General features: G+C 37.0%; 5 protein-coding genes across 7 annotated transcripts; 1 reads left to right on the forward strand and 4 right to left on the reverse strand.

Moving 5' to 3' along the window:
• The first annotated feature begins 433 nt into the window (after positions 1-433).
• Positions 434-1885, forward strand: LOC149927310 (ADP-ribosylation factor-like protein 2-binding protein). 3 transcript variants are annotated; one of them, XM_090158161.1, is made up of 6 exons: positions 434-565; positions 907-965; positions 1006-1133; positions 1189-1274; positions 1337-1433; positions 1665-1885. In XM_090158161.1, the coding sequence occupies exons 2-6, from the start codon at positions 962-964 to the stop codon at positions 1728-1730; spliced, it is 381 nt and encodes a 126-aa protein (XP_090014287.1). In that variant the 5' UTR covers positions 434-565; positions 907-961; the 3' UTR covers positions 1731-1885. The 3 variants fall into 3 exon arrangements, with proteins under 3 accessions (XP_090014287.1, XP_090014285.1, XP_090014286.1); XM_090158159.1 differs by lacking the exon at positions 434-565 and adding an exon at positions 617-834; XM_090158160.1 differs by lacking the exon at positions 434-565 and adding an exon at positions 617-834 and having other exon boundaries at positions 1027-1133.
• LOC149927311 (uncharacterized) lies at positions 1781-7046 on the reverse strand. Its single transcript, XM_090157841.1, has 4 exons — positions 5990-7046; positions 2863-2966; positions 2680-2787; positions 1781-2611 (listed from the first exon to the last, which is right to left on the reverse strand). Exons 1-4 carry the CDS (start codon positions 7044-7046, stop codon positions 1952-1954), a joined length of 1929 nt encoding a protein of 642 aa, XP_090013967.1. The 3' UTR covers positions 1781-1951.
• A 4-nt stretch (positions 7047-7050) lies between these two features.
• Positions 7051-7818, reverse strand: LOC149927312 (uncharacterized). Its single transcript, XM_090158158.1, has one exon. The coding sequence runs from the start codon at positions 7816-7818 to the stop codon at positions 7051-7053; it is 768 nt and encodes a 255-aa protein (XP_090014284.1).
• Positions 7819-7873: 55 nt separating this feature from the next.
• LOC149927313 (zinc finger and BTB domain-containing protein 41-like) lies at positions 7874-9216 on the reverse strand. The gene is made up of 3 exons (XM_090158157.1): positions 8402-9216; positions 8248-8340; positions 7874-8186 (listed from the first exon to the last, which is right to left on the reverse strand). The coding sequence occupies exons 1-3, from the start codon at positions 8761-8763 to the stop codon at positions 7874-7876; spliced, it is 768 nt and encodes a 255-aa protein (XP_090014283.1). The 5' UTR covers positions 8764-9216.
• A 180-nt stretch (positions 9217-9396) lies between these two features.
• Positions 9397-10399, reverse strand: LOC149927314 (zinc finger Y-chromosomal protein 1-like). Its single transcript, XM_090158665.1, has one exon. The coding sequence runs from the start codon at positions 10342-10344 to the stop codon at positions 9463-9465; it is 882 nt and encodes a 293-aa protein (XP_090014791.1). The 5' UTR covers positions 10345-10399; the 3' UTR covers positions 9397-9462.
• Positions 10400-20211: the final 9812 nt, after the last annotated feature.

The raw sequence follows: 20211 nt of genomic DNA on the forward strand, positions 1-20211 counted from the left end.
GTCCCTTCCCTTCCCTTTTGTATTAAGCTAATTTTTGACGTACCCCTGAAACCAGAGCAAGATCATTTGTAACCCGAAAAGTTTCCCGAACTTCAAAATTGAAACAATAGGAGTTGGGGGAAGGTACTGGAAGTATACTAACACCCCCGTCTAGCCAATCAAACAATATGACAGAGCCCAGAGGATGCTGCTAATCGGGAAAGAAGAGTTACCATCATTAATATCGAGATAATGTCTCAAGGCTAAGCAATAAAGACTACCACATTCCTCTGTTAGCATAATGAAAATCCATTGGAAAGGGTTCACGTACAAATATTTAGGTCGGAGATTTTAAGATTAGTCTAGATATAGTTAACTGTAATTAAATTTGCGTGACAATAGAGATCTCCATAACAAATTCGCGATAAATATAGGCTTCCAACTAGGATGTATTGTTCAAGTTAAAAAAGAGGAATATTCTAAAACGAACAATCGCCCGCTAAGACGCGATACGAAAGATTTTTAACGTAACTAGCGCCAGTTACCCCAGCATTTGATTAACCTGGTGGTAAAAATATGAAAATAGGTGATCTAATAATAAAATATGGAGCTTTATACCAATAGTTTGAGCACCTTGTTTATAATCTCTTTAAACTTGAATTTCGCGCTCTGCTATTTCATTGGTCTCCAACGACGGGTAAAAAATGGCTGATATCAAAACAAACCCCGTGCTTAAAGATGCGTTATTTCTAAACAAATAATTCGCGGTTTCTACTTAATTTATTGACACTAAAAGTATATTACTATGTCGGCCAAAATGACGGATATTGATGATAAAGATGATATTCAGTCTACGTAAAAATATTTACTTTTTGGTGTTAATGCGACGATATTTTTATCGAATTTAAACTTTTTTTTTAAATTTAGGTCGAATAAAGATACGGATTTCGATAATGTAGTGGGACACATCGAAGATATTATTATGGGTAAATAATAAAGAGTATTAACTAATCGAATTATTTCAAGGTGTCTGGTATTTTCTTGCAGAATGTGATTTCAAAAATACTCAAAATGATTTCTTTGAAGAGTATTACAATGAATTTGAGGATGTGGAAGAAAATAAATTGGAATATATGGATATATTTAAAGAATATGTAAAATAAATATTAATATAAATGATATTTTGATAGTAATAGACCTGTATTTCAGACTGGCAAGTTAGAAAAGTATATTGAAACCAAACTGATGGAAAGAATACCAAATTTTGAAATGAATATTTTCCTATCCCAGCTGAAGTATTTTACGATACTTTTTGCAATATCAAAATAGTTTTACAAAAAGTATCTTAATTTTACAGAAAAAGGCAATCTGAATTAGATGGAGAAGTATTTGAACTATTATTTAGTTTTTCTGATTTCCTGGCGTTTAAAGAATTAATATTGGACTATAAAGCTGTATGGAAAATGGATAGAAACGTAACAAGCGATTTTATAAGACAGATAACATTAACAATATCAATAGCATAGTTTTGTAAATGAACTTTGATCTCGGGAAGTCTTAGTTTTAAAATCAACTAGTCGCTGTAATACATTCTACCATTCACAAATCTGATCTTTCTTAAAAGTCGCTTGTCGGTTAATTGAAATATATTTTGTGCGTATTTTTTAATAAAAGTTTCTAAATAGGCCAAAGAAGGGAAGGTTGGCGACTTTTCTATAGGACTAACTGTAACATCCATGGGAAAAAGCTAGTCATTAGATTCTTCATTTTTTGTAAATGGAATTGTTTACTGAAAAATATTGTAAAATTGATACAAAATTTCTGATTCAGCCCACAGCTTGATCATAAAAGTCTTTATAAGAAATTGATAAACAAAACATACTGGTATTAATAAAAAAATATACAACTATTTACAATAAAAATTGTTTGATCATTATTCACCAAAACAAAGTTCACTTTTAATGTAGGCCTATCATAACGCAAAATATATTCTGGGTTCATTTTCCAATGGCAAAATCATGTCTAAGATTTCACCATTAAGATCATCATTGCAGGACACAATACACGGATTGTCACTAAGATTGGGAGTTTGAATGAGGATAGGAATGGATGACTGAATTGCGGGACTTTTTAGTTTAAAAGGTTTTTCACATTTTTTCAAATGGGTTTTTAAATTACTTTTCTGACTAAATGTTTTATGGCAATTGTCGCAGGGGTAAGGTTTTTCATTAGAGTGGCAGGCTTTTAAATGAGCTTTACGGTTATTGTTTTGCGAGAAATTCTTCCCGCAAATGTCACATTTAAAGGGTTTTTCTTTGCTGTGGACGCGGCAATGTCTTTTAAAATTTCCAGCATCACTGAAACTCTTACCACATTCACCGCAATAATAAGGTTTTTCTTTAGTGTGGGTTCTTATATGACGTTTAAGAGCACTTTTTTCAATAAAAGTTTTAGGACACTGAGGGCATTTATGAGCCTTTTCACCGCTGGTATGCGTGGCTGCGTGGTTTTTTAGATGTACCATTTCTCGGAAGGATTTACCACATACATCACATGAATACGGAGTTTCGTTGGTATGAATTCGCGTGTGTAGCTTGAGCCTGCCATTTTGCGAGAAGCCCTTGTGACAAATCTATTGAGGTTTACAAATAAAATAAACAATTGCTTTTCCATTGGCAAGACAAACATTTACAGTTTTACCTTACAAATGAATGGCTTTTCTTTCGTGTGAGTACGAATGTGAGCTTTCAAGTGACCGCATTCTTTGAAAGATTTAGGACAATATTTACATGAATATTTCTTTTCTCCCTGAGAAATGGGAATTACAATGTCAACTTATTGGAACTACACCACTGACGTAATATTAAAGAAATTAATATTTACTGTATGAATTTTTTGGTGAGCGTAGAAATTTGATGAGCTATTAAACTTTTTTCCGCATTGTTCGCAAAGATAAACCTTAATTTTGGACTTGTTCAACTTGGAACCTTTCATGTTTCAATATTTCCTTACATAAAACTTATTAAACCCTCATATAAGAGGGAAAATCTTAATATAATATCTATAAAATTTTATGAAAAAAATGTTTTATCAACATTTTGAGTTTGAAACGACGTCAATCTGCCAGAATTCTGAAACTTAGAATAATATTTACGGTGCGGTGGAGTACCCGACGAAACAGAATTAAGCTATGGACGTAGCTACAGCGTAAAACATTAGAAACTGCTTTTAAACTTTAATAACATTAAGGAAAAAATTATCAAACCCACTAAAAACTTTGTTTACTATTAATAATAACCAAAACGCAAGAGTTATCTAAAATTACGAGGAAAAACATAAATTACAAAGAAAACTAAAACAGGTGGCGCTACCGGTGTATTATATTTTTCCGCATTATAAATGGTGGCAGTATGAGTATGATCCACAGTGTCACATATAATTAAATCTGGTTTAAATATCACAACCGAAGCGTCTTAGACGCAATTGTCAATCTTCAATATTTCATCTTGTATAGGAGGTCCGTCCACCCAAATTAATTGATCATTACCCTTATAATATTAAAATAATATTAATTTCATTCACTTTTCCTATTCATTTGATTAAACACATATTGTAGTATCATTGACGTTAATTTCAATAAAATAATATTTATTTCAATCACATTTCCTATGTCAAATTTTAGTAACTTAAAGGAAATTTAAAAAACGCAGTCGAAAAATATAAGACACCGGTAGCGCCATCTGTTTTAGTTTTCTTTGTAATTTATGTTTTTCCTCGTATTTTTAGATAACTCTGGCTTTTTTGGTTATTATTAATAGTAAACAAAGTTTTTAGTGGGTTAGATAATTTTTTCCGTAATGTTATTAAAGTTTAAAAGCAGTTTCTAATGTTTTACGCCGTAGTTACGACCATAGCTTAGTTCTGTTTCGTCGGGTACTCCACCGCACCGTAAATAATATCTTTTCCAAGTTTCAGAATTGTGGCAGATTGGCGTCGTTCTATTTCTATCGATTTCTATAGTGCCGCTTGTAAGAACCTCGGTTAGGGCGCATAGATATAGGAAATGTATATAAAGGTCTAGATAAAATATTTCAAAGGGAGTGAATACGGAGGTGACAGCTAGCAGAAACGCGTAATTTCTGCAGGCTATCCTTATAAGGCGCTATCTATCGGTAAGAAAGCTCGTGCTATCGTCGCGAGAGCCATTGTCTCCTGCTTAAAAATTATACTAAAAGTCACCAACAGATGGTGTCTAAAGACTACGGCCTGCAGAAAGGTCAAGCACTTAGTACTAAAATGCTAAGAGAGCTCGCGCTCTTGGTCACATGCCTTCCTCGGTGTCTGCTAGGTGTCAATTCCGTATTTTATGTTAGGTAGACGCCCCGAACTTTATCTAGACCTTTATATACATTTCTTATATCTATGGTTAGGGCATGGGATTTTCAAACGTTGAATTTCTATCATAACTGCAGTGCTGCAAAGCAAACTCGAAAAACTAAATTGGCGGCCTCCAGTGCTGTACGAGAACTACATCACTACCAACTTATTACTTTAAATCCCAGCAAAAGTGTTGATCGAAACTGGAAATAGCATTTCAAGTCCGTCCGTCGCATTTGTTGGGAAATTAGCACAACACATTTTAATTTTCAATTCGCGAACTAAAACCTTGGAGGAATAAAACAAGTATACAGGAGTTGCGGAGAGCTGCGAAATCGATTTCCTCAGTGACCGTGAACTCGCGTGAGACGGAGGGGTTCAAACGCGACTAGTGCCAACTGCATACGGAATTTTGCAACTATTATCATATTATATCATGGTTTTCGCGTCGTCTGGTTTCTTTTGAAACATTTCTAAATTCTTTGCGCCTTTTTCAAAAATGACTTGTATTTGTTTGGAGGAATAAAACAAACCAGACGACGCGAAAACAATGATATATTATGAGAATAGTTGGAAAATTCCGTATGCAGTTGGCGCTAGTCGCGTTTGAACCCCTCCGTCTCGCGCGAGTTCACGGTCACTAACGAAACCGACTTCGCAGCTCTCCGCAACTCCTGTATACTTGTTTTATTCCTCCAAGCTAAAACCATGCTAAAACTATCGGTAACCCCCCCCCCCTCCCCCCGCCTTCGTTCGCCATTGAAACCTAGATAGGGGGCGGCTAAAGCAGACGCTATTGGTTAATCCTCATCGTTATTTGGTAAATTTTACTTTATAAATAATGATACTTGTTTATTTAAAAAAAAAGTTCCTTTAGACTTTTTAATTGGACTGTAGCAGACACTAGATCATAGGCGCTACTTCGGATTAACTAGCGCCGTCACGTCACCTAGACTCCTTTTAAATCACGAATCTATGCTTCAATGTTCGATTTATTACTCATTCCTTCGATGCTCTAAGAAAAGCCCACTATGTGGCTTATGGAGCCCTTTGTATAAATAAATAAATAAATAAAAAAAAATAAAAAATCTTCAAGGAAATCGCCAAGAAGTAATATTTCCGAGAACCAGGACCTGAAAGTTAAGAGTGCGGGCATAATGGAAACTTTCCTCCTGTACGGTATGTAACAATTGTTTCCTTTTAATCAGGTAGCTTTTTTAACAGATTAACTCTTAGCAAAAACACGAAGTTCAGTTTAGAGGTAAAAAATTTATTATTTCTATAAGTAGTAAATTGCAGGTCCTGGCTCTTGGATATATTACTTCTTAGCGATTTCTTTAAAGATGTTTAATTTAAGCGCCTATTGCGTAATTAAACACAATAATTCAATAATCACTGACAAATTTTATTTTAAGTGACCAAATACGCACCCTTGTACATTATAGTGAAATGAAAAAAAATTGGTTACAAATCATACAAACCAAATAGTGAAAATTCGATATACCAAAAAAAGCTGCTTTTTGACATTTACATTAAATCTGATACACATATTCTATCCAATTTCTAGCCTACATGATTTTAAAAAACAATTTCAGAAAAAAATAAAAATTACGAATTATTGTCTAATTATTTTATCCATTCATGAAATCTGGCATTACATGTAACATAAGTCCTACACCATTCTTCTTTTTGCGCATACTGTCGCATGAATTTTTTTTCATGTGAGAATTGAGGTTTGATTTCTGGTTAAAACCTTTCCCACAACGCTGACATTTAAAGGGTTTATCTCCTCTATGTATATTTTCATGCGCCTTGAGGTTATTGCTTTGGGCAAAAGCTTTTCCGCAGGTAGAACATTGATGGGGCTTCTCCATAGAATGAGCTTTCAAGTGCCTTCTCAAGCTATTCTTCTCGGTAAATTCTTTGTTACATTGGTCGCAAATGTGTTTTTGTCTCACTGCTTTATCTTTGTGTTTTTCCATATGCCTTTTGAGTGAATTCATTCTAGGGTAAGTTTTACTACAAACTTCGCAGGAATACTTCTTAGGATTGTGCACATCTCCATGCAGCCTCAAATTAGTTTTGTTTGAAAATCCTCTTCCACAAATGGAGCAAGTGTGAGGTTTTATTCCCGAATGGGTTTTAATGTGTCGCTTCAATTCACTCAATAATTTAAATGCCTTGTCACATTTGTTACACGCATATTTCCTAGTTTCTAAATGAGACTGACGGTGAAGCCACAGTGCACTTTGAGTGTTGAAGCATTTTCCACATATCAAACAAACATGTCTCTTCTCATTTCTATGCACCGCCATATGCTCATTGTGGCCACCTTGTGACCTTAAAACCTTCCCACAAAGGTCGCATAAAAAGGAAAGCTCTTTCTTCTTGACTTTCTTTTTCTTTCTAGGCTTGAGAAATTCTTCCATGTCGTCAGGTGTATTGTCAGGAACTTTATCCAAGTTATCATCAGATTTATCATTTTTGACATTAGTAGGTGAACCCTGAGAGTCATTTTTATCCCCATCTTCATTCATACTGTTACATTCGTCAGTTAACTGCTCATAATCAAGGGCATCATTTTTCTCATCCGTTTTTAGAGACTCTGATTTTCTGGTGGTCAAATGATCGTCTTCATCATCATCAAGAATTAAGGGGGGCGTGTGTAATTTTTCTCTGTCATCATCCATATCGTCAGTAGTTTTCTGGGTCTAAGTTATGAGGCAAAATGCAATTGATGTCAGTTGGTGGAGGAGGGGGAGGATTGTTTTTAGATTTACCACTAAAATGGCAATTTTTTCTTTTCTTGTGTGTATTGAGGTTTGATTTCTGATTGAAACCTCTACCGCATATATCGCAAGTATAGGGTCGTTGGCTCGAGTCTGTCAAATGGGTGTTTTGATGATCTTTCAAGTTATTACTTTGCGTGAATTTTTTCCCACAAACAGTGCAAGTGAAAGGTTTTTCATTGTTGTGAATTCTTTGATGAATTCTCAATCCATTTTTGTCCACAAAGCCTTTTCCACAAGTGCTGCAAATATATTTCTTGTCAAGTTGCCTCCTCTTGCTGTGGTATCTCCTGACGTGCCTTGAAACAGAATACTGATGGGGGAACTTTTTCCCGCAAATTCCACAAGCGCACGAAAATTCAGCCTCGTTATTCTTGGATTTCTCGTGTACGGTTACTTCGTGAATTTTAGCATTACTAGCTGTAGTAAAAGCCTTGCCACAAACGCTGCAAAGATGCTTTTTAAGTTTAGCATGGGTTCTTTTATGTTTGTTCAATCCACTGCAAGTTTTGAATGGTTTAGCACAAAGTAAACAAATATATTTGTTGTCTGGATTATGTCTTTGTCTGTGTTCGTACAGCTGAGAGTAGGACTTGAATACTCTTCCACACTGTTCGCACAAAAAGTCTTTTTTGGGTCCCGGCTTCTCTTTGCCGGTGGTAGTCTTACTCATCTATGGTAATATATCTTGTCATCAACGAGAATTTGGATTTAATTACTTTTAATCATCAACAAGAATTTTTTTTCTTGTGAGTGTTTAAATTGCTGGTTTGATTAAAACCCTTCCCGCAACGATTGCAAACGTAGGGTTTCAAATTCTTGTGAATATTTTCGTGAGCCTTAAGATTTCCTGATTGGGCGAAGGATTTTCCACAAGTAGCGCATTTAAACGGTTTTTCGTTGTTGTGCAGTTTCAGGTGTCTAGTAAGTCCATCTTTACAAGAAAACTGTTTATCACACAATGTGCACGGATACTTCTGAGGTTCTTTAGTGTCAACCTTGTGAAAAGTTCTCAGATGATAGTTCAGAGATCTTTTACGTCTGTGAGCAAAAAAAAATATCAATAAAATCCAATATTTTAATATTGTTAATAACTTCAAACCTGTAAACATTGGGGCATAAATGACAACGGACGTGAGGTTCCTTAGTGTGAGATGCCTTCAAGTGCCTCTGCAACAAGAATGGATGGGAAAAGCTAATAGAAAAACAAAAACTTAGCTAAACAAATTGAGAAATAAATTTTTATTTAAATATACCTTCTGCTGCAGAGTGTACAGGGTATCAAAGCAGTTGTTTCACTGAATGAAGTGTGAATATTCAGTTCATGGGCTTTCAATGCATCTAGATTTCTGAAGGCTTTATCGCATGAACCACACTTATGTGGACATTCTGCTGGATCGCGAAATGGTCTATCGGGATTCTCCTTTTTAACCTTAACGTGTATTTTTCGATGTCGACATAGTTTACTACAGGTATTGAATGTTTTCTCACAAATTAAGCAGGTATAAACTTTGTCTGTGCGATGTATCTGCTTGTGTCCGTAATGAACTTGATAGCTACTTGATACTTTCCCGCATATTTCACATAAAAATGTCTTAGTACCAGCGACTTTCTTCATATGGAAAAAATTGCTGACATATTTAAATCGCAATAAAAAACGAGCCTGCCCTTTGGCACGATAATAAAGGAGCCAAGGCTTATTTTTGCGTATTTCTAAACCAACAAGAAAATGCTGCGAATATTACCTCACCAAAATGCAAATTAAACTTCAAATAAATTTTTATTACAAAAGTGCGCCTATTTACTTTTGTACATACAACTACATTTAATGACGATCGGGTATTTTAAAGGGAATGAATGAACGATGCCTTATCGACTTCTTCGTCTTTAACGAATCTAGTTTTTTCTGGAGTGGTCGGCAGGCGACTCGAAGTTTGCTCAGACGTACACGTTCGAGTATGTCTGCCATGGAATGGCAATGGTATGTAAAACCTTTCCCGTACGCGTTGGCACTTGCAACCGCTTATAGAAAAACCTGTAAAAAATCGATTGTAATCAGTAGATTTACTAAGTTTGACGTAAAAAGGTCGTTTTTCGTTAGGCTTAAGATCTGGTTTGACTTAACCAAACATTTTACACGTTTTTCTATATGCGTTTAGGAGGTTTTGTAAAAAAATACCTAAAAAATGTGTGGTTTCCTTTCAAAAATAATAAACACAATATTACAAATCATTGTTTTATTTTTCCGTTTTACAGTAAAAAGCTTTACTAACATTAAATGCCGTACCTGATCTCTGATTTATCCCAACATTTTTCATTAGCACTTCTTCTTATGAGTGTTTAAATTACTCTTCTGTTTAAAGGCCTTCCCGCAGCGATCACAAACAAATGGTTTTACATTTTTGTGAATATTTTCATGGGCTTTAAGATTTCCTGATTGTGCAAAACACTTTCCACAAGTAGCGCATTTGAAAGGCTTTTCGTTGTTGTGCAATTTTATGTGTCTATTAAGAGATTGTTGAGAGGAAAACTGTTTGTCACATAAATTGCAATCATATTTTAAAGGACCTTCAGTGGTAACTTTGTGATACGTTCTCAAATGGCTTTTCAACGTTTGATTACGTGTATAAATATTGTGGCATAAATGGCATCGAACACCACGTTTCTTAGAATGGGTAGCTTTTATATGCCTGGAGAGTAAAAATGGGTGGTGATAAACTCTATTACAATGATGACAGATAATTGAAGGTGTTATATCAGTTACTGTGGTGTGAATATTCAACTCATGAGCTGTTAAGTCCGAACGTTCCCTGAAGGCCCTATCACAGGAACTACATTTATATGGCTTTGTTCTTCGGTTCCTAGGCTTTCTGCTTACTCCCACATGTAATATTCTGTGGCGACATAGTTTTCTACAAGTATTAAACGTTTTTTTGCAAATTAAGCATGTATAGATTTTGTCCGTACGGTGCGTTTGCTTATGTCCATAGTGCACGGTATAGCTCTTGGATACTTTACCACAAACTTCACACAGAAAGGTTTTATTAACAAAGCCAGGAACGCCAATCTTCTTTTTAGGACCTCTTTTACCAGGTTTTTTAGTCCCTTTTGAAGCATCTGTCATATTATTATCAACAGCGGAATTCGGTATTTCATTATTAATTGGAGTATCGTCAGAGGTTGCTGCATCATTGTTCATATTGGATAGGCTAATATAATAAAAATTAGACCTTATTCTCTATACACAAGGCATTTTTCAAGACTTAACGAGTTTAAAATACTGGGACAGAATCTGAAAACGATAGTTTTTTCATAACCGCCGTCAATTCGCCGAAAAAAGTTTTACAAAAGATATTTTTTGGATACAGTAGAACTCATGACATTCAAAAGAAGACCTATCGATATGTTAGACTATACTAAATATCGGATAACTTACATAGATGACGCCAGTTTCAACATTTAAAATAGTTTTTTAACTAAACTAATTATAATAATAATTAACTAATAATAATTACCTAATCATTAATTAATTCATGAATAATTATCTCGTTAATTTTACATTTTTGCTTAATTTCATAAATTTTCGTCAGGTTCAACAATATTTAAATATTTTTACAGGTTGTTAGTTTTACATTGTTTTATTCAGGCTTTGATTTCATTATTTTCTTTTTTTTAAGCTAGTTTAGTTAAAAAACCATTTAAAATGTTGAAACTGGCGTCATCTATGAAAGTTATCCGATATTTAGTGTAGTCTAACATATCGATAGGTCTTCTTTTGAATTTCATGAGTTCTACTGTATCCCAAAAATATCTTTTGTAAAACTTTTTTCGGCGAATTGACGGCGGTTGTGTCATACCCTATCCAACAAAATTCATAGCAGACGACACAGTTTTCTGTTCAAGTCATATTCTTTGAATACGGACATTCAAACGAATATTGAATTTGAATGTCCGTGCTTTGAACAAGTCTTGCCGAGAGTAGTAATAAACAAGTTTGTCAAGAAGGCGATAATATTATTTCGTGTCCGTATTCCATTTAAGCAGGTAGCATAAAATCATGAATTAGTAATAAACCTTAAATTTGAGTGAAATATTACTTCTGGCCATACACGGCTTCGATAATTAAATGCCACACTTATATATTACTTCTGGCCATACACGGCTTCAATAAGTAAGTGCCACACTTATTTATTAGTTCGGGCCATACACGACTTCGATAATGCCACACTTATTTATAACTTCTGGCTATAAAAGGTTTCGGCAAGTCACACTTATTTATTCCTTTCGAATATTAACAAACCGGCGAGGCAAACTTATACTAAATTGTAACAAACGCTTCAAAAGCAAAAATATAGGCTTCATCAAAAGTAAATAGACATGTCTATTTACTTTTGGCTTCATGCGTAGTTTAAATTTTGGTCATAAGTATCGCCGCCTATCGACCGAGTTTAAAATTGAATATACGAAAGCTGTCGGCACGTTCAAAACTAGGAGCAACAAACACAACACCCCATACAAGGAGAACGCAACCCGTCAAAAGTCGTGGATTTTCTTGTGTAAATTTTTCATTGGCTAGACGCTTTAGCGCCGGCTGCCGTCGGAAGGGAAAAATTCGGAAATTGCCTTCCCCCTTTCCATAAAACGTTCAGCGTAAAGGCTCGTGACGCTCGTCCAATGAAATTCGTACACAACCCTTCGTTAACGTGTTTAACTTTAAAGGCTAGCTGCGTTCTCCTTGTGTTTGTTGCTCCTAGGTTCAAAATTATCTCTACACAACAGCTGAAAGTTCAGCCGAAAAACATTGAAATTCAAAAGTTGTCTGCTATTTCTTCACATATCTAGTTTGGCTGTGGAAATCGCTTTATTTCCTAAGCTCGAAGCCTATTCCGAAATGAAACTATTTTGTGACTGAATAACGAAAGTACCTCATCGTTGCCAGGCCACAAAAATGAAATTATATTATAGTACATAAGTATAGGCAACTTTGATTACTCGCTATAGTGTGGTAGCACTTGGCCATGACTCACATTTATTTTGGCACGAAATTTAAATTTATATATTGGCTTATTATAACCCCCTAATTACATTCTTAAGTTAACAAAAAGGTACGTTCTAGAGTTGTTAATTTTCCGGAAAAAAATAAAATGTGGAAAAATTTCAGCAAAATCAGAAAAAAAATTGAAACATAAATTACTTTTTAAGGGTTTTTAATGTTTTTAACTTTTTATCGATATAATATGTCTAATGGCAGTAAACATGCTACAAAGCATTAATAGTGTTACATTGTTAATCAGTTTAAACTAGTCTAGAGTTTTAGTTTTACTTTTAAATTCGAAAAAATGAGGCGAAAATGCCGCTTCATTTAAATTTTCTAACAATATATTAGACTAATCATGGTATGAAAACCTTTTTTTATTTTTTTCGGAGAAATACGGAAAATTTTCTTGAAAAAGGCCTCTACACTAGTATGTTCTAAAACTTCTTTAATTATCGCCCAAATATCAGAAATATATTTAAATTATCGCCAAAAGCGTACTATAAAGTACGCGATTGAAATTATAGTTCGGAGAAAATTGAAAGGTTTATCGAACTGTACAATAAAGTCGATAATAATAACACGCTAAACGAAAGTGGAATTTCGCCCCTCCAAAAAGTGGCTATAGAGAGAGCGATGCGATATCTCTTTGCAAGGAATGTTTGTCTCCATGATCAGGGCCGGCTCAAGACATTTTTCTCACCCGGGCAAGGGGGTTTTTTGGCGCCCCTCTTATTTTGAGACTAAATAAAACTACCCCCCCCCCCGTAAAAACGTTACGATGTCCATGTTCTAAATTTACCGTTTTCATAACAATAAATAATCCCTATAATTACTTTCTAAATACTTTGTGTAAACATATTTAATACCTTCTTTCTGGTACATGGTCATTTTACATGGAGCTTAAAACACTAGGTAAGGTGGCATGACTAGTATACCTTAAGTTCATTAATAATAATGTCCATACTGAATAGTATCACGGTTAATATATGTGAAATAAAAGAATTAGGTTTACGAAGAACCCGTGAGTTAAAGATAAAAATAATGGATATTTTTATTTTTAACTCACGGGTTGTTCTTAGTAAACTTAATTCTTTTACTCCTTACATTAATTGTTTTAACAACTTAATTAAAACACTTTTTTGCGGGATTTTTTAAGGCCTACACCATATGTAACATAATAACTCAGAAGTATGCCATAAAATCATTTTCGTTAATGAAACCTTGTTCACGGGATATGACGTAAATTACGTACCTTACAATTCCGTGACGAAATAAGCGTCATCAACTTTACTGATTGGAAACGGAGGTTAGTGAGAATTCCTCGCGCGTTTCTGGCTTTGCCCATGTCAAGCTTAGCTCGTGCCTCGCGATCACATGATTTCATTTCCATGGTAACCTTTTCAATAGCGCATTTTTGCATTTTAGGGTTCGCTTTATGTATGTTCCGCGTGAAACAAGGTCTCATTGAATTTTTTTCAATGGAAATATTATACAGAGGCATGCTTATGTTACATATGCCTACACTTATGAACATTTTTAAAGCTGTCGCTTGCTTTTCTGCTTCAACGGCTTCTCTTAATTTCCTTTTTTTTATATAAAGAACCTGAATGCTTCTTTTTCTCGGACATCTTAATTCAATTCAACGTGACTCTAATTAATATCCATTTAACTGAAACTAATAAATTTATGGCTTTCTGCGCGTGCGCGTAAAATAGAAGAGACTAACTGTAACCACGGACACACGACAGATTAAATCGTACCGATAGACTGCTTTGGAACTAGCCATCGAAAACGATTTAAATGCATTTTAGAATATTAAATGCAGGTTCATAATAGCCTGAGAAACAAATAGAATTCTTGAAGATGGCTAGTTTATTAATCATAAAGCTGGATAAACGACAACGAAATAACAAGCAAGTACATTGAAGTACTGTATTACTTTGGGCTTCCTTCTATTCTTGTGGCCCTAAATGGGTGTGCAATAACTGGTGACTTTACCGGGAAGTTGGGCGCTCTGGGAGATGTTAGCTCTGATCAAATGGTCCTACCTCCACCTCCGACTTCGGTCAGGTTAGGGCTGGAAACTGATCTTCGGCTCAGGCTAACGGAGAGGGTCCGTGCAAACTGGCCACCTCGGCGGATTGGGTAGCCTGCTGTGGGGTGGCGGCCCTCCGTATGGGGGCACGGGGGTCCTGTTTCCCGGCTTTTAGGAGCACACCAGCTGTGCCGGGCTATGTGGACCGCTGTGTTCCCATCGATCAACTTTCGGAGCTCTCTCCAAAGGGTATGACTCTTGACCTACGTAGGTAGGGTGTCGGCCGGAGTTGCTATAGCATCCACTCTTAATCCCACCGCTGTGTGCGAAGTGAGAATTGGTCCACCCATTGCTGCACCTTCTGCTGGATTGAGTGGTTTGCGTCAAAGGTGCGACCATCAGTAGTAGGGTACTGGATTTGTCACCTGTCCGGGCTTGGGGACGCTGGCGTAGGGCACTATGATGATAGGCCCCCGGTGATATGGCCCCTGTTGCTAGGTTCACCGGGCTAAAAACTCTGGCACACTTCTATTCTTATAGTATCGCTACTACTTTTTCTTCTTAATATTATATACCCTGGTTTATAATGAAAATACCTGAATAAAGCTTCATCCGTCAGAACTATATGCACCGTAATTTTATGATTTATTTGATATTGTAAAATATATAGTCGCAAAAAAAACGTTCATCGACGATGTTGGACATTTTGGTTGGGAAAACGATTTGTATTTCTAATTAGCTAAAGATTTTTCAAATTATGTTATGCTTTCATTAATTTTTTTATAAACAAATCCAATTCTTGGTAAACCAAAAAGGCGCATAACTCAATTTCGGCGCCCCTCTCAAACTGGCGCCCTGGGCAGTTGCCCGGGTTGCCCGGCCCTTGAGCCGCCCCTGTCCATGATCCAGCAGGTGGTCCGAGACAGCATGGTCATCTAAATAAAATGTGGGTTTGGTCGAAAGTAAAAACCCCTGATTTTGCAAACCTGCACACTTATTTATTACTTCTGGCCATACACGGCTGGTGCTGTCGACATAATATTACTTCGTCGCACTTATTTAGGATAGTTTGGATTACAGGTAATAAAAGTCGAAATATAATCCCCCTTCCCCCCCATGCACTTATTTATTACTTCTGGCCATACACGGCTCGCGCAGTTGACATATTATTAATTCATCACACTTATTTAGGATAGTTTGGATTACAGGTAATAAAAGTCGAAATATAATCCCCCCTTCCCCATATGCACTTATTTATTACTTCGTCACACTTATTTATTTTTCAACCCACACTTATCTGCCGAGACTGCAATTTTGTGAGCTACCTTTCATCCTTCAATTGGAATATGAAGAACTGGACCACAATGATGTTGAATCCAGTTGGAATGTTTTCCTTAACGTGTATATCGCGGTATCAGTCAGTCTCTATGTGCCCTTCCGTCGCCTGAGACCAAGGTTCGTAAAAAAGGGAACTATAAGGTTACCTCGACCGCATGGTTTTTTTTATCAAAATATTACGGCTTTTGAGTTGCTATGTAAAATCATGACGTCAACCAGATGAGATCGTATTGAAAATCAACGGAGGCTCATCTGGGTGACGTCATGAATTTTAACTCGTACAGATTTTTTTTTAAATCTTCTTGATCGAGACCTCCTTGGCCTGAGACAACCCCGTCCGACTCTAGTTTAAAACTGCTGCCTGGAAAACATATACTCGTGCCAAGACCCGAAACTACGCAACTCCCCAGCTTGAGTCTGCCCACGACGAATACAGTAAGGCCCGTAACGCCGTCACCAATGCGTCAAAGAAAATTTGAAAACAACTAATAAAATCGCCTCCAATACCCAAGCTTTTTTTAACGTGAATAGCCTCCGAAAAAACAAATGTACTATGACCGAAATGAAAACTCCTGGTGGAACCACAGCTAATGATCCTACCCGTATAGCTGATATCCTCAATGAACACTTTATCACAGTATCCTCTAAGCTCTAACCTAGCCTCTTCGTCACCAACGACACTTCCGCTTCCCAGCGAGCGAAATCTTGTACTTACCGAATTCCGTTGTGATGCTGATTCCGTTCTTCGCCAACTCGTACTGCTGAACCACAACCAAGCGGGTGGGTCTGATGGCTTACACCCCTACCTGTTAAAACGGCTAGCCCCTTATCATTCCCACCCGCTCGCCACAATAATCAACTTAAGCTATAGCACGGTAATTGTGGAAACAAGCCACTATTACACCTATTCACAAATCCGGAATTCGTACCAACCCTTCTAACTACAGACCCATTGCTAATACTAGTCACGTTGCAAGAACCTCTGAGCGACTTGGGGATGAGCAAATTCGTCAATTCTTGAATGAGATTGACTACCTTCACCCTTCGCAGCATGGATTTCGACCAAAACACTCGTGCACAACAAACCTACTCTTGGCTACCTATGATTGGACAACGTGGCTCGATGAGGGGAAGTCAGTCAATGTCGTTTACCTCGATTTTTGTAAAGCTTTCGACACCATCCCTCACCAATTAGAGCTATTAAATGCACTATCAGCGGCTGGAATTACGGACAAGGCACTAGTGTGGCTTTCAAAATTCATAACTGACAGGCAACATTCTGTGGCTCTATAAGCGCACATGTCTTGTGCCTTAACTCCCATGAGTGGGGTTCCTCAAGGGAGTGTCCTAGGACCAATTCTTTTCTCAATTGTGGCGCACTCTCGTATGTACCTCTTTGCGGATGACTCCAAAGTAGCCCATCCAGCGGATACGGCTCAAGATGTCCTTCTCCTCCAAGAAGACCTTAATGCCATATCCACCTGGGCTAATAACCATCACATGCTATTTAACATCCAGAAGAGTTGGGTGCTCTATCTCCATAAACACAATCTCTCCACCACATTTACACTAAATGGTATCGCGCTTAATAAGGCTGACTCTCCTGTTCGGGACCTAGGAATCTGGATGGACACTAGCCTGAACTATAGCTACCATACTTCCAAGGTTGTAAAAAAATATAAAAAAGATAAATTCCCTCACGAGCCTCACCAGAAGGAACTTCTTTCGGTCCCCACGACTTATTCGCACTATATAAACGTCTCTGGTTCTTCCCCATATAAACTTCGCCTCAGAAGTGTGGAGGCCTTCTCTACTTGGTGACCAAGATAGCCTTAGGAAAGCGCACAATCGATTTACCAACCTGACTCGCGGCCTCGAACAGTTATCACCAGTGGACCGCGACGCTGCACTCCATCTCGACTCCCCCAAACTCAGACATGCCGTGAACGATATCGTACAACTTTGGAGTCGATGGCATGGTGTCTTATCAGTTGACCCAAACTCCTTCTTTCGATTTGACTCCCTACGTCGGGGGCACGACGCTAAAATCTTTAAACCTAGGACTAGAACATTCCGGCGCCAATGGCATTTCTCCCAGCGAACAATTCTTGGAATTATCTACCAGCTGCTGATGTTCTCTCTTGTGAAACTCGTTATGCTCTCCGACGCTCTGTTCGCGAAATTGTGCGACCTAAACTTGACCAACTAGTTTAACTTTTATCTTTACTCCCCTTTTTGTACGTTTTCCCCATTATATTATTATTTATGTTATTAGCTGTGCTTTCTGTTTTACTCTAGTCTCAAATGACCCTTTTAACTCATCGTACCACATTCACCCTTTTTATTTCTATTCTGTTTTTGTTGTACAATTTAATAGAGTGTTGTCGCTGATACGATTTTGAAAACTTGTAACGTCACAGCTGTAGTGTTAATAGTGGCCGCCATGACAGTTACCGTTTTTTATCAATAGGCTAATTACAATGGTGACGTCGCAGGGTTTCAGACGACAACACTCTATACCCTATAACCAAGGTTTTTGAAAATCGTAACTATACGTCCATTGTGATACGCTGTACGGCCACATATAAGCTTACGCTAGCTTAGTGACTGATTTCTTTTAAATAAATAAATAAATATTACTTCTGGCAAATAATTATGTCACTCTTGCCACCAAAGTTCGGTGGCAAAAAAAAAAGAAAATTGAGCATGCTTTTCATCCCCCCCAACCCCTCACTCGGCCTTGAGTCAATCGTAAATTTTGCACTTTACTGACTTTACACACATTTTGCCACCGAACTTTGGAGCCCCTTTAATCATGGAAGTGATCTGCCCCTCGAGTAAAACTAAACCTTTAGACTAGCTTTAAATTGATTAACAATGTAACACTATTAATGTTTTATAGTATGTTTACTGTTTTTAGACATTTTATTGTCGAAATACAAAGTTTAAATTTCGTGCTTGCAGCTATGACAATAGATGGCAGCATGGTGCTGTGTTTTTGTTTCAAAATAATAACGCTCGTTCTCTCTTGTCTGAAACCAAAACTAAAAACAGTAGAAAATAAATCATAGAGCTCAGAACTTCATTTTTGTATCTCTAAATATTTTCTTTGTAGTCCTAAATAAATATTTTGACGTTAGTTTCTAGTTTTTCTACAGGTTATGGTCTAGTACGCGGCTAGATTTACGTGAAATTAGAAACAAAACTGGTAATTAGCTTTTGTTTGTGAATTACGAAGTTTGTTTTTGTGGGTCAAGGCCCGATATACAAGTTTTATGTGTTCGGATGCTAGGTCAAAATGAATTTCGCGAAACTTAACAGCTCGAATTATCAAATATGGAAATTCAAAATGGAAATGTATTTGATAAATAAAGACCTTTGGTATGTCATAAGCGACCCTGCACCTGCACCTGCACCTGCACCTGCACCAATAACGATGGTCTGGGCAAAGGCTGATGGAAAGGCAAGAGCTACGATTTGTTTACTCGTCGAAGATAATCAGCTGTTAAGAATAAAATTTAAACGGAGGAAACATATGGATTTTCAGAACAAAAGTTTATTTAAAAACTTTTGTTCTGAAAATCCATGTGTTTCCTCCGATTAAATTTTATTCTTATTATTTCTCCATGGATCGTTTAAAAAATTTTAAAATTTATAATCAGCTGTTGCTCGTTAGGGATAAGACAACAGCGTTGGAGGTATGGAACTCTTTAAAAGATTATCACCAGAAAAGCACATTGTGCAGCAAGGTTTTTCTTTTGAAACGACTATGCAGAAGTCAGTTGTCCGAATCTGGAAATGTAGAAATACATTTAGATAAAATGCTTGACTTGGTAGCTCGTTTGAGAGGGTTAGGAGAAAATCTAAATTAAAATCTTGTCGTAGCATTGTTGCTCTGTAGTTTACCAGAAAGCTACGATACTCAAATCATAGCATTAGAGACGAGAGAAGAAAAGGACTTAACCTTAGAACTTGTAAAGGTTAAGGTAGAGTTAAAAGAAGAGCATAAACGAAGAGTCGGATCAAATAAAATGGAAGGTTTAAGCATAAGCCTATAACCTCTAAGTTTGAAACGCGTATAGCACCCTTTGTACCACCACTGGACGGGCGAAAAAGAAGAAATCAGGCGATAGTATCGGCACCTGGTAGAGATAAATTGAAGCTTCTTCCTTCCCCCTTTCTCTCTCTACGCACCTCTCTCTTACCAAAGCAGCTGGCATCATGCATTGCGGCACCCGTTACGTTTCTCTTTTCCGCCACCGGGTGGATTTAGCGCTGTACTTTCACCAGTCGTTTGCTTGAACCAACACTGACTTTCGTTTCAAACTTAGGGTATAGGCTTATGGTTTAAGCGATAAACAAACAGCGTTGAATACGTATGCGGGAAAGAAGTCTGGCGTTGCTAAAGTCTCAAACTCCAGGCCCAAGTGCTACGAATGTGGAAAAGGCAGTCATTTCCCAAGAGACTGTCGGGTATCTAAAGCCAGAAAAGGTAAAGAAAGCCAAACCAAGATAGCACAGGCCAATGTAATACAAACACCAGAGGACTCGGTTTATACATCTTTCAAGATAACAACGCACCCATGCAGTAATGCGTGGTATATAGATTCAGGTGCAACTTGTCAGATGACAAATGAGTAGGGTCTTTGAGCCGG

The sequence above is a fragment of the Leiobunum rupestre genome, chromosome 9 (assembly GCF_980474605.1).
Source record: "Leiobunum rupestre chromosome 9, qqLeiRupe1.1.hap1, whole genome shotgun sequence".
Taxonomy (NCBI): domain Eukaryota; kingdom Metazoa; phylum Arthropoda; class Arachnida; order Opiliones; family Sclerosomatidae; genus Leiobunum; species Leiobunum rupestre.